Source organism: Bos indicus, chromosome 7 (assembly GCF_029378745.1).
Source record: "Bos indicus isolate NIAB-ARS_2022 breed Sahiwal x Tharparkar chromosome 7, NIAB-ARS_B.indTharparkar_mat_pri_1.0, whole genome shotgun sequence".
Classification (NCBI taxonomy): Eukaryota; Metazoa; Chordata; class Mammalia; order Artiodactyla; family Bovidae; genus Bos; species Bos indicus.
The window spans coordinates 42,726,625-42,738,329 of record NC_091766.1 but is presented as its reverse complement, the minus strand read 5'-3'; the positions used below and the strand labels follow the sequence as shown (position 1 = coordinate 42,738,329).

The window sequence follows — 11,705 nt, the reverse complement described above, 5'->3', positions numbered from 1 at the left end:
TGACTTTCAAATGCCGGGGATGTATAAGGGCCACCAGGATTTTAAGCACCAAGAGGAAAGAAAAAAACCCTACAGTTAAGCCACGACGCCCCATCGGTTTGTAGACACTTCCTGGTTCAGAAGTATTCAGACGCGCACACAGGGGCTCGAGTGCCCCAAAGAGGAAACCGAGGCGCGCCGAGGGGCCCGCAGGGACGGTCCTGGGGTACACGAGCTCCGTCCTCCACGCCCCGTCCTGCCGGCCTGTCCGGCTGCCCCTCACACATTCCTTCGTTTGTTCTTTCTCCCGACCAGACTCAGACGATCCAATGTGTGGGTGCCCGGGGCGTGCGGCCGGACGCGAACGCTGCGGGGTGACCCCGGACTGGCGATCCCCCGGCCTCAGCTTCCCGTTGGGGGCGGGGGGCGTGCTGGGCGCCGGCGACCCTGCCAGCTCCTAGACCCGCAACCCTCCTCCAGTCGCGGGCCGGTACCTACCCGGTTACCCACGCCCCGCCCCACCCCCGCGGGCCGCGGGCGGGGCGGGGGCAGAGTCCGCCCCCTCCCCAGGCGGCCCCGCCCCGTCCGCCCCTCCCGGGCCCTGCCCCCCCTCATTCCCCCCCACCCTCCCCACCCCCTGGCTGGGCCGGGCTCCGAGGCCATGTGACCCTGCGGCCCAGCCGGTACGCGACGGGACGCGGTGGGACGGGCGCCGGGGGTCGCGGGCGCGGCCCGGGCGGGGGCGGCATGGAGCGGAGGTGGGTCTTCGTACTGCTCGACGTGCTGTGCGTGCTGGTCGGTAAGAGCCTCAGGAGCCTGGGGGCGTGGGGGGACCCCTTCCCGGGCGGCCCTGTCCCCGATCCCCCCGAACTTTTGTAGGACCGGGGGCCCCCACCCCTTGGAGACCTCCGGAGGTGGGCGGAGCCTTGGGTCACCTCCTCGCCCCCTCCACCGGCCCCGACGTCTGCTCGCGCCCTCCCGGGCCTTGGTTTCCCCCGCGGGCCTCCGGTCGGAGGGGTCGGTGCCCCTTGCCCCTCCGCAGCAGCAGGAAGTCGCCTCCGGGGCCGCTCGCCACCCCCACCCCCTCCACCGCCCGCCTCGCCTGGCCAGGCCGGGCTGGTGATTCACGCGGGCGGCGGCCGGGTGGGGCCGTCAGGGCGGGGGGCGCGGCCGCGGGGCGCCCCTGTAGGCCCTCCGCCGCGCGCCAGGCTCGGGTCGGCTGGTTTTGGGAGGGCGGAGCCCCGGCGGGGGGCGCCCGGGCGGTGGTGGGATTCGAACACTCGCCCTCCGGTCTCGGGCCTGGGAGAGCTGGGAGAGAGTCCGGGAGAGAAACCGGGCCCCCGGCTGTTGTCGAACGGGGGGCCTCGGGGTGGCGCGAATCAAACCTGTCGGGCGGGTTTGCGGGCCAGTTTGGGGGAAGGGGCAGCCCCAGCCCCCTCTGCCCCACCCCACCCCCCCCAGGGGCTCGGAAACAAAGGCTGAGTGTTTGCTCCGGGGCTGTGCGGACAATGGCCCCGGAATTCTACCCCTGCGCTGGGAGGGGCCCCTCCAGCCTCAACTGCCCTCCCCCCAGTCTGGTTCCTGCGCCTCCGCTGGGACGGGAGGGGTCTGCCCTGGCTGCAGGCCGAGGCAGTGCCTGCCCCCAAATTCCAGAAGTGACCCCTTTTGGGAAGGGCCAGGTGGCAGCTGGAAGTCCTGGGAGAGGGGGTTGTGTGTGTCTGCCCACCTTGGGCATCCTTTCCTGAGCACGTCTTTAATCATTTTTGTGGCACTTACTGTATACCAGACACTATGACGCCTGTGATAATTAAACCTTTTCCTCCAGTCAGCCTGTGAGGGGGTGCTGCTGTGTCCCCCAGTTTCCACCCAGGGATGTTTGGCTTCCCTCTGGAGGTCACACAGCCAGGGGTGACTGAGTAGAGATTAGGTTGGGTGGGGTTGCCCGTGTGCCAGGGACTGGGGCCCAGGCGGACCCAGCTCCCAGTCTAGAAGCTTCAGTGCAGCAGCAGTTCAGTTTTAGATGGTGACAGGGCCCCGAGGGAAACACGGGGGTCGACACCAGGTCAGGAAGGCTCTGGCGTGTCTGCCGTGGGGACACCTGAGCCGGAGCGGCTCAGGCAGAGGGAGGCAGCGGACTCCTGAATCCCAGGAGAGCCTGGTCCCAGTTCTGACCCTGGAGATTAGGATCTCCAGGGGAAAGGGCTGGGCCTGGGGGACGGGAGTTGGAGGTTGACTCACTGCCCCCCTGCTATGGGAGCCCCTGCTCTGCTCAGGCCCTGCGAGTGGGGTTCGACTTGGTTTCTCAGCCTCTTCTAGCCCCCTTCCCCACCCCTGCAGGGCTCTGCTCCTCAGCCTCTCTGTCTCCAGCCTGCTCCCTCTGCTCACCCCACCTTGCTCCCCCCAGCACTCGGCTTTCCAGACTCTCCAGCCTTTGTTCTGGCCGCCCCTCTGGGGGTGCTCTTCCCCAGATGTCCTCTGAATTTCGAAGCCACCTTCCCCATGTGTCCTGCCCAACACTCCACTGACAGCCACGGTCACCTCCCAGTCTTGCCATGCCTGTTATTTTTATTCCCAGCCCCTCAGCTCCATGAGCCAGACCTCTGTGTTCTTCATCGAGCCTTTCCCAGCACCAGCACCATCATGGGTGGTCCCCAGGGCCCTGAACTTGACCTTTGGAAGGGGGTGTGGCCCTGCCCTCCCCTTGCTCTGGTCACACCCTTTTTCACGTCACCTGCCCTGCCAGGGCCAAAGGGCACCCTGCTTGGGTTTGTCTCTGTGCTCCCACCCTGGGGTGGCGGGGAGCCCTGTGCCCCAGGCCGCCCTTGGCTCCTGGGGCCTCTGGACTCCGGGGCTGCGGCTGTGCCAGGCAGGGTCTGGTCATGACTTGTGACTCCTGAATGTACCTTTGGACTGAGCTCCCTGGCCTGGGCCGGGGCTGTCCGGTCCCTGTGTGGCTGGCTCAGGGACAGCATGTGGATACAGATGTCTCACCAGGTGTTCCTGGTCTGTGGCCAACCCTAGAACAACAAGCAGGGCATTCTCATTTTGTGTGTATGTGTGCTAAGTCACTTAAGTAGTGTCCGATTCTTTGCAACCCTATGGACGGTAGCCTGCCAGGCTCCTCTGTCCATGGGATTCTCCAGGCAGGAATACTGGAGTGGGTTGCCATGCCCTCCTCCAAGGGATCTTCCCAACCCAGGGATCGATCCAAAGTCTCTATATCTCCTGCATTGGCAGGTGAGTTTTTTACCACTAGCACCACCTGGGAAGACACTTACCTCTGCCAGGCCCCACCTGAGAAGGCTCCAGAGATAGTCCTTGATGATGGCAGGCCCTCCAGGTGCTCACTGTGGGGAGCAGTGTCTGGGGAGTCATTCAGGGATCACAGGGTGATTGCAGATTACACAAAGTGAGGACCCTGGAGAAAGGCTGTGAGAGGGGCCCCAGGAGTGGGGCGGTCAATGGGGCAGACGGGAGTCAGTCAGAACTGTTCTGGGCAGCCAGTGCGCTGTGAGCAGAGGCCCGGCTGGCTGCCTGCTGGCTTTGGGTGAAGGGCAGAGTGGAGGAGGCTGGAGAGAAGCAAGGGGTGGGAGAGGGTGGGCGGTGTGCAGAGGGTGGATGCTTGGCCTGGGCAGGACCTGAGTGTTGATCTGATGATGAAGGGGAATCACAAGGGGTTTTAACCAGGGTGGCGACCTCTCATTTACCATGAGGAAAGCTCCTCCTGACTGTCGGGTGGGCAGGGAGGTGAGGAGACCCGGAGGGAGGCCGAGGCCGGGTCCAGGTGCCGGATGAAGGCACAGCTGAGTGTGGGGCTCAGCTGGGGAGCAGCTGTGGGGAGCACCTCATGGCTACAGGCTTCCTCTCCTCCCACTCCCCCAGCCGCTCTGCCCTGCGCCATCCTGACGTTCGTCAACACTCCGTACAAGCGAGGTTTCTACTGTGGAGATGACTCCATCCGATACCCCTACCGTCCAGACACCATCACCCATGGGCTCATGGCCGGGGTCATCATCACAGCCACTGTCATCCTTGTAAGGCAGGAGGGTGTGCGGGGTGGCAGCTGGGGCGTTGGCAGGTCCAGTCCTGCTTGGGGTGGCGTTTGTGCGGAAGAGAGCCCTCTTGGGTCCCCAGTTCCCCAGTGACCTCAGAGAGGCTGGGAACCCTGAAGACCCTGGCTGCTGCCTGCAGGTGTCGGCTGGGGAAGCCTACCTGGTGTACACGGACCGCCTCTACTCCCGCTCTGATTTCAACAACTACCTGGCCGCCCTCTACAAGGTGGTGGGGACGTTCCTGTTTGGGGCAGCAGTGAGCCAGTCCCTGACAGACCTGGCCAAGTACATGACCGGCCGCCTGCGGCCCAACTTCCTGGCTGTGTGTGACCCTGACTGGAGCCGCGTCAACTGCTCGGCGTATGTGCAGGTGGAGGTGTGCAGGGGGAGCTCTGCTAACGTCACGGAGTCCAGGTGGGCAGTGCTTGGACCACAGATGCCCCGCCCGGGGAGGAGGGTGGGGGTTGCAGAAGGGCCCTCAGGAGCTGTGTATTGCAGGGTGAGCTGCCAGGTTGAGAAGGTGGAGAGAATGGGCAGGAGCAAGGCCTGGAGGTGCCTGTACTTGCATCATACCAGCAAGGAGCTTAGCTGGGGCTGGGGTATCTGGCCCTGGGGCAGAGCAGGAGGTGTCAGGAGGGGTGACCCACCTCCCCGAAATGTCAGGTCCCCACCCTCACGTTCTGCTCTGTCCTCTCACCATCTCTACTGGTGAACTTTTCATTTGATTGATGTCTATTTTCCTTCTTTAAAAAATTTAATAAAATTCCCCAAACATAAAATCCACCAATTTAACCATCTTGATATGCACAATTTGTTGGTTTCTAGTGCATTCCCAGGTGCGCATCCGTCTCCCTCTAATATTCTAGAATATTTTCATCACACACACACAAAGCCCATGAGCTGTCACCCCCACCCCAGCCCCTGACAACCAGGAACCCACTCTGTGTCTTTGGCTCGGCTTGTTTTGAACATTTCCTATCTGTGGAATCACGCCCTCTGTCCTTTCAGATCTGGATTCTGCAGTGTTTCCAAGTTAAGGTGCTTGCATCTTTGTTGTTATATCTCTGAATGGATTGATCCTTTTCTCACAGTGAATGTCCTTTGTCTTGTTATTTGTTTTCTATATATTGTATCTTTTAAAAAGAATTTCTCCATTCCTGCTTTTTTCCCCATTACTGCTTTTTCTGTTCATAGGTGCTTACTGTGCAAAACGTTTGCAGCCATGTGTCTCCACCCCCTTATGAGGTTATTGTCACAGATTTTATCTTTATACATCATGTTCTCATCAACATAGATTCATAATAAATGTTTTATATGGTTTTAAAAAAATGAAGCTATATTTGCCATGTTAAGTCACCTCAGTTTTGTCTGACTCTTTGCGACCCAATGGGCTGGTAGCCCACCAGGCTCCTCTGTCCATGGGATTTCCCAGGCAAGAATACTGGAGTGTGTTCCCATGTCCTTCTCCAAGGGATCTTCCCGACCAAGGGATTGAACCCAGTCTCCTGCATTGCAGGCAGATTCTTATACCCACTGAGCCACCAAGGAAACCCTGTCCTCCAGGGGATCTACCCAACTCAGGGATCGAACCCGCGTCTCTTATGTCTCCTGCATTGGCAGGTGGGTTCTTTACCACTAGTGCCACCTGGGAAGCCCATAGTTGCCACATTGTATTACTTTCAGATGGATAGCGTAATAATGTGATATCTACTGTGGAATCATCCAGTTAGTCTAGTTTTTTTTCTTTAGCTGATTTTTTCTTTTCTAAATCATGTAGGGAAATATAGGATTATACACCAGAATACATTCACGCTGCTGTTTATGTTTTGTAATTACTTTTACTGGTGTCTTTTGTGTCTTTTTTGTAGATTTGAGTTACTGATTATTATCCTTCATTCCTCCATGGAAGACTCCTTTTAGCATTTCTCATAGAGCTTGTAGGCATATCAGCTATGGATTTTATTGGTTCTTGTTTGTTTGGAAATGTCTAAACTTCTTTTTATTTTTACAGGATCATTTTGCCACATGTAGAATTCATGATTCACAGGGTTTTCTCTTTCAGTACTTGAAATCCTTCTGGCCTCCATGGTTTCTGATGGGAAATTAGCTGTTCATCTTATTGAGGATTTCTTGTACACAACGAATGCCTTCCCTTTGCAGCTCTTGAGATCTTTACCATCTTTTGGTAGCTTGACTGTGCTGTGCTGTCTTAGAGTTTATCCTGTTTGGAGTTCATTGAGCCTTTGGGGTGTGTGGAGGGATGTTTGTCATCAAACGTGGGAAGTTATTAGGCATTTCCTCTTGAAATATTCTTTCTGCCCCTTTCTCTGTTCTCCTTTTGGGACTACTATTGTACATATGTTGGTACATTGGATGGTGTTCCACAAGACTGAAGTTCATTGAACTGTCTCCATTCCTTTCATTTTTTGTTCCTTAGACCAAAAGTCTTAATTGACCTGTCTCCGTGTTCACATGCTCTTCTGTCTGCACAGTCTGCTTTTGAGCCCCTCTGGTGATTTCATCTTCCACATACTATAGTTTTGAACTCCAGAATTTCTATTTGATTCCTTCTTAAAACTTCTGTTTCTTTTTGGTACTCTTCTATTAGGTCAGACATCATTCTCACTTTAGCTCTCTGAACATATTTTAAATGGCAGATTAAAAGTCTTTATCTACCAAACTTAAAAAAAAAAGCCTTTATCTAGTAAGTCTGATATCTGAGTCTCTTAGCGACTGCTTCTAGTAAAAGACTTTTTTCCCCCTGGGCATTTCGCACATTTCTTTGTGCATCTATTATAAATATTTATTGTTATTGAAAACTTGGCGCTTTTTTTTTTGGTTTGTTTTACATAAATATATTTAAACTGTTTATTTATTTACTTATTTTGCTGCACCAGGTCTATCTTAGTTGTAGCATGTGGGATCTAGATCCCTGACCAAGGATGGAACTGGGCTGCCTGCATTGGGAGTCGGGAGGCTTAGCCACTGGATCACCAGGGAAGTCCCTGGGCAGTTTTCTTTAAATTAATTAATTAATTTTAATTGGAGGATAATTATAATATTGTGATGGTTTTTGCCATACATCAACATGAATTGGCTACAGGTATACATGTGTCCCCTTTCCCTGAGCATTTTTAATGTTATAATGCAGCATACATGCATATAATGTAGCATACATCTGGAAACCAGATTCTTCTGTTGTTTTTGTTGTTTGTTGTCATTGGTTGTTTGCTAGGTAAGTGTTCTGAACTAATTTTGTAAAGTCTTTGTTCTTTGTCATGAGTGGCCGTGAAGTTGTGCTGTTAGCTGAGTGATAAGCTAGTGAGTAGACAGATATGTCCTTAAATACCTGGATCCACGTAAGACAAGTTTTCATTTTACAGATGGGCTTTGTGCGCTGTGTGGGGTACGTGAATGTTGAGGTATGTGTGTGTTGGGGTACATGTGCCATGTGAGGTACATCTGCCATGTTGGGGTCTGTGTACTGGGGTGTGTGTATGTTGGAGTAGGTGTGCTGTGGGGGGTACTTGTGCCATGTTGTTTTATGTATGCTGAGTTGTGGTAGTGTGTGTTGGAGTAAGTGTGCTGTGTGGGGTATGTGTGTGTTGGGGTGAGTTGCTGTGTTGGGGTACATTGCTGTGTTGGGGTATGTATGCCGTGTGGGGTACGTGTGTGTTGGGGTTTGTGTGCTGTGTTGGGGTACGTGTGCCCTATGGATATGTGTGTTTTGAGGTATGTGTGCTGTGTGGGTACATGTATATGTTAGGGTACATGTGCCATGTGGGCTGTGTCAATTGACACATCTGCGAGTTGGCCAGAGTGGAGAGAGGAGCACCTTGGCAGGTCTTTGCTGATGGGCCCAGCCTGGCCCCTGGATTCCCAGCCTCATTCTGCAGAGCAGCTCACCCTGGCCTTTCCTCTCGGCGTCTTGGCTAGCCTTCCTGTCCTGCATTTACTGCCCCAGGCAGTGGTGACTGTTGCCTTTGCTGTCAGTGTTTATGGCCAGTGCTCCAGGGAGGCACTGGTCAGGACCATACAGTGTCAGGCATTGGGAGGTAGGTCTGCTCCTTTCTCTGGTTCACATGCCACCGCCAGTCTGGCTCTGACCATTGTCAGTTTTCCAGTCTCTTTCATGGGGTGGGGTCTCTCAATATGCCATTTTCTTTCTTGTCCATTGATGTCCTTTGTTGCTGTTCAGTTGCTCAGTTGTGTCTGACTCCTCATGACCCCATGGACTGCACCATACCAGGCTTCCCTGTCCTTCACCATCTCCTGGAGCTTGCTCAAACTCATGTCCACTGAGTCGGCGATGTCATCCGGCAGTCTCATTTTCTGTCGTCCCCTTCTCCTCTTGCCTTCAATCTTTTCCAGAATCAGGGTCTTTTCTAGTGAGTTGGCTCTTTGCATCAGGTGGCCAAAGAACTGCAGCTTCAGCTTCAACATCAGTCCTTCCAGTGAATATTCAGGGTTGATTTCCTTTAGGATTGACTGGTTTGATCTCCTTGCGGTCCACAGGACTCTCAAGAGTCTTCTCTAGCACCACAGTTCAAAAGCATCAATTTTTCGGTGCCCAGCCTTCTTAATGGTCCAACTCACATCCATACTTGACTACTGGAAAAACCATAGCTTTTACTGTGCAGACATTTGTTGGCACAGTGATGTCTCTGCTTTTTAATATGTGTAGGTGTTTTAATATGTGTAGGTTTGTCATAGCTTTTCTTCCAAGGAGCAAGTGTCTTTTAATTTCATGGCTGCAGTCACCGTCCTCAGTGATTTTAGAGCCCAAGAAAATAAAGTCTGTCACTGTTTCCATTTTTCCCCCATCTATTTGTCATGAAGTGATGGGACCAGATGCCATGATCTTTGTATTTTGAGTGTTGAGTTTTAAGCCAGCCTTTTCACTCTCCTCTTTCACCTTCATCAAGAGGCTCTTTAGTTCCTCTTCACTTTCTGCCATGAGGGTGGTGTCATCTGCTTATCTGAGGTTATTGATATTTCTCCTGGCAGTCTTGATTCCAGCTTGAGCTTCTTCCAGCCTGTCATTTCGCATGTTGTACTCTGCATATAAGTTAAATAAGCAAGGAGACAATATGCAGCCTTGACTTACTCCTTTGATGTCCTTTGTTAAAACTTGAAATTCTATAAAAAGAAAATGCAAACCTTATATCAGTGAGCACAGGTGGAAAATAATCTTGAGAAGAAACACAGTGAAAGTGGAGCTGCTGTCTGGACCCAGTTGTGGGTCCTGGGTTCTGCCTTCAGGGCCTGAAGCAGCTTCGTGGTGATGCCTTAAAGCCCATGAGACTTGACCACATGATCAGAAAATTGGAAAGGGAAGGACTGAGGGCATCCAGCACTCTCCGTGTTTTTACATAAAGTCCTGGACCCTGGGGGGCGAGGCGGGGGCCGGGTGTCTGGAGGCTGAGGACAGAGTAAATCCTCTGGCTGCCCTCTCCACACCACTCCATGACCCCACCACCCTCTGTCTCTCAGGTTGTCCTTCTACTCCGGACACTCCTCCTTTGGCATGTACTGCATGGTATTCTTGGCGGTGAGTCTGCTGTATGTGACTGGTGTGTTGTGGCCGTGGCCAGCCCTTCCCTGGGCCTTGGGAGAGCCAGGGCGGAGGTGGAAGTTCTGGCATGTTGATAAAAACTGGGGGCCCCGTGTCTGGGGATTCTAGGCTTGTGGCCCCAGGGTTGCCGTCCATGTGGCGGGCAAGGTGGGCCTGGTGGGTGCCCGACTGACTCTGCTCTCGGACCGCAGCTCTACGTGCAGGCCCGGCTCTGCTGGAAGTGGGCACGGCTGCTGCGGCCCACCGTTCAGTTCTTCCTGGTAGCCTTCGCCCTGTACGTGGGCTACACCCGCGTTTCTGACCACAAACACCACTGGAGTGACGTTCTCGTCGGCCTCCTGCAGGGGGCGCTGGTGGCCAGCTTCACTGTGAGCTCCCAGGCCCTGAACCCCTGCCCTGACCAGAGACCCCACTCTGGGACCCCTGCCCTCTCTGGGCTGCCTCTCCAAGACCCTTGCCCTGTGCTCCCATCTTCCCTTAAGACCCCAACTCTGCTCTCTCATTGATCCCCCCAGAGGCCCTTCAACTCCTGGGCTCCCCTGCCCCACTGTGCCCAGCCTGCCTGGCCTGTCTTGTTCCCACCCAAGCAGCTCCTGCCTCCCTCTTCTCTGCCAGGTCCGGTACATCTCCGACTTCTTCAAAGCTCGGCCCCCGCAGCACTGCCCAGAAGAGGAGGACCTGGAACGGAAGCCCAGCCTGTCGCTGACGCTGGCCCTGGGCGAGACTGACTGCAACCACTACGGGTACCCTGTGTCTTCCTCCTGAGGCCGGAGCTGCATCCAGCTGGGGCTCTGGTGGGGGCAGCGTGTCCATGGTCCCGGCAGGCCCCTCACTTAGCATGGTGGTGAGAGCCCTGCACAGGCCCCAGGCTGGATCCTGGCAGGGGCTCCACTAACTCCACCTTCTGTGCACTGGACCAGGGGTCTGAGGATGCCTGGGGCAGCCCTAGCATTTGGAGGGGAACGCTTCCTCGGAGCCCCCATCTTTTGTTGGCTTAGGGAAGGGACTGAGAGGTCCTGACGGATGCTGTTTTTGTAAAATGTAATGTATACGTGGATTTTTAGTAAAATAGGGCATTTGCTTGATGAATGTTATCAGTACCTGTTTCTTGTGGCCGTTCTGAGGACTCTGTTCCTACAGCAGGGGTAGGGGGGGTGCTTGCTGGTCGGGGGCTCAGCTGAGCCCAGGTGTGGGCATAGCTGGGTGGGTCAGCCATGCCTGGGTTGCTACTCTGGTCTTATGGGAGGGAGGTAAGTGGAAGGAAAGCTGACTGCCAGACTGGTCCAGTCTTCTACAGGCCCATGCTAAGGTTGGGGTCACCCTGCAGAGGGAGGGAGCCCTGAACAAAAGGTACCTGCTCTTGTTTGGCCCCCAAGGCCTGAGAGGCTAGGAGAGTCCTGAGTCCTGGTTGGGCGGAGAAGTGTCTCCACAGTAAGGATGTGTCTGCTGGGGGACCTGGAGCAGGCCAGAGATTTGGATGTGGGTAGGAGAATTGATGTTTTTGAACTGTGGTGTTGGAGAAAACTTTTGAGAGTCCCTTGGACTGCAAGGAGATCCAACCAGTCCATTCTAAAGGAGATCAGTCCTGGGTGTTCTTTGGAAGGACTGATGGTAAAGCTGAAACTCCAATACTTTGGCCACCTCATGCGAAGAGTTGACTCTTTGGAAAAGACTCTGATGCTGGGAGGGATTGGGGGCAAGAGGAGAAGGGGATGACAGAGAATGAGATGGCTGGGTGGCATCACCAAGTCAATGGACATGAGTTTGAGTGAACTCCGGGAGTTGGTGATGGACAGGGAGGCCTGGTGTGCTGCAATTCATGGAGTCACAAAGAGTCAGACATGGCTGAGTGACTGAACTGAACTGAGGAGCATGGCCAGCACCCCAGAGATGACTGTGTGCAGGGCTATGCCCAGGTCCAGTGAGGGGGCAGTACCCCATTCTGCCAGGGTTGTTATGTGGAAGATGACATGTGCTGTTTGGGCCTGGAGCAGGCTCCTTGTCCCGTTTCTGCTCAGGGATATATGCACCCCCTTCCCACCCAGGCCTCAGAGTCACTCCCCTTTAGTGACCGGGACCCCTGCTCCCCAATTGTCCCA

The 11,705-nt window shown here is 54.8% G+C and overlaps 1 protein-coding gene across 2 annotated transcripts; it reads left to right on the top strand.

Moving 5' to 3' along the window:
* The first annotated feature begins 620 nt into the window (after positions 1–620).
* Positions 621–10,691, top strand: PLPP2 (phospholipid phosphatase 2). 2 transcript variants are annotated; one of them, XM_019964817.2, is made up of 6 exons: positions 621–778; positions 3,862–4,013; positions 4,171–4,445; positions 9,525–9,582; positions 9,798–9,974; positions 10,222–10,691. In XM_019964817.2, the coding sequence occupies exons 1-6, from the start codon at positions 727–729 to the stop codon at positions 10,369–10,371; spliced, it is 864 nt and encodes a 287-aa protein (XP_019820376.2). In that variant the 5' UTR covers positions 621–726; the 3' UTR covers positions 10,372–10,691. The 2 variants fall into 2 exon arrangements, with proteins under 2 accessions (XP_019820376.2, XP_019820377.2); XM_019964818.2 differs by having other exon boundaries at positions 667–737.
* Positions 10,692–11,705: the final 1,014 nt, after the last annotated feature.

Coding starts and splice junctions, on each gene's coding strand:
- PLPP2 (XM_019964817.2), top strand. CDS start 727: ATGGAGCGGAGGTGGGTCTTCGTACTGCTCGACGTGCTGTGCGTGCTG. Junction 4,446..9,524: donor GCTAACGTCACGGAGTCCAG/GTGGGCAGTGCT, acceptor TCTGTCTCTCAG/GTTGTCCTTCTACTCCGGAC. Junction 9,583..9,797: donor ACTGCATGGTATTCTTGGCG/GTGAGTCTGCTG, acceptor CTCGGACCGCAG/CTCTACGTGCAGGCCCGGCT.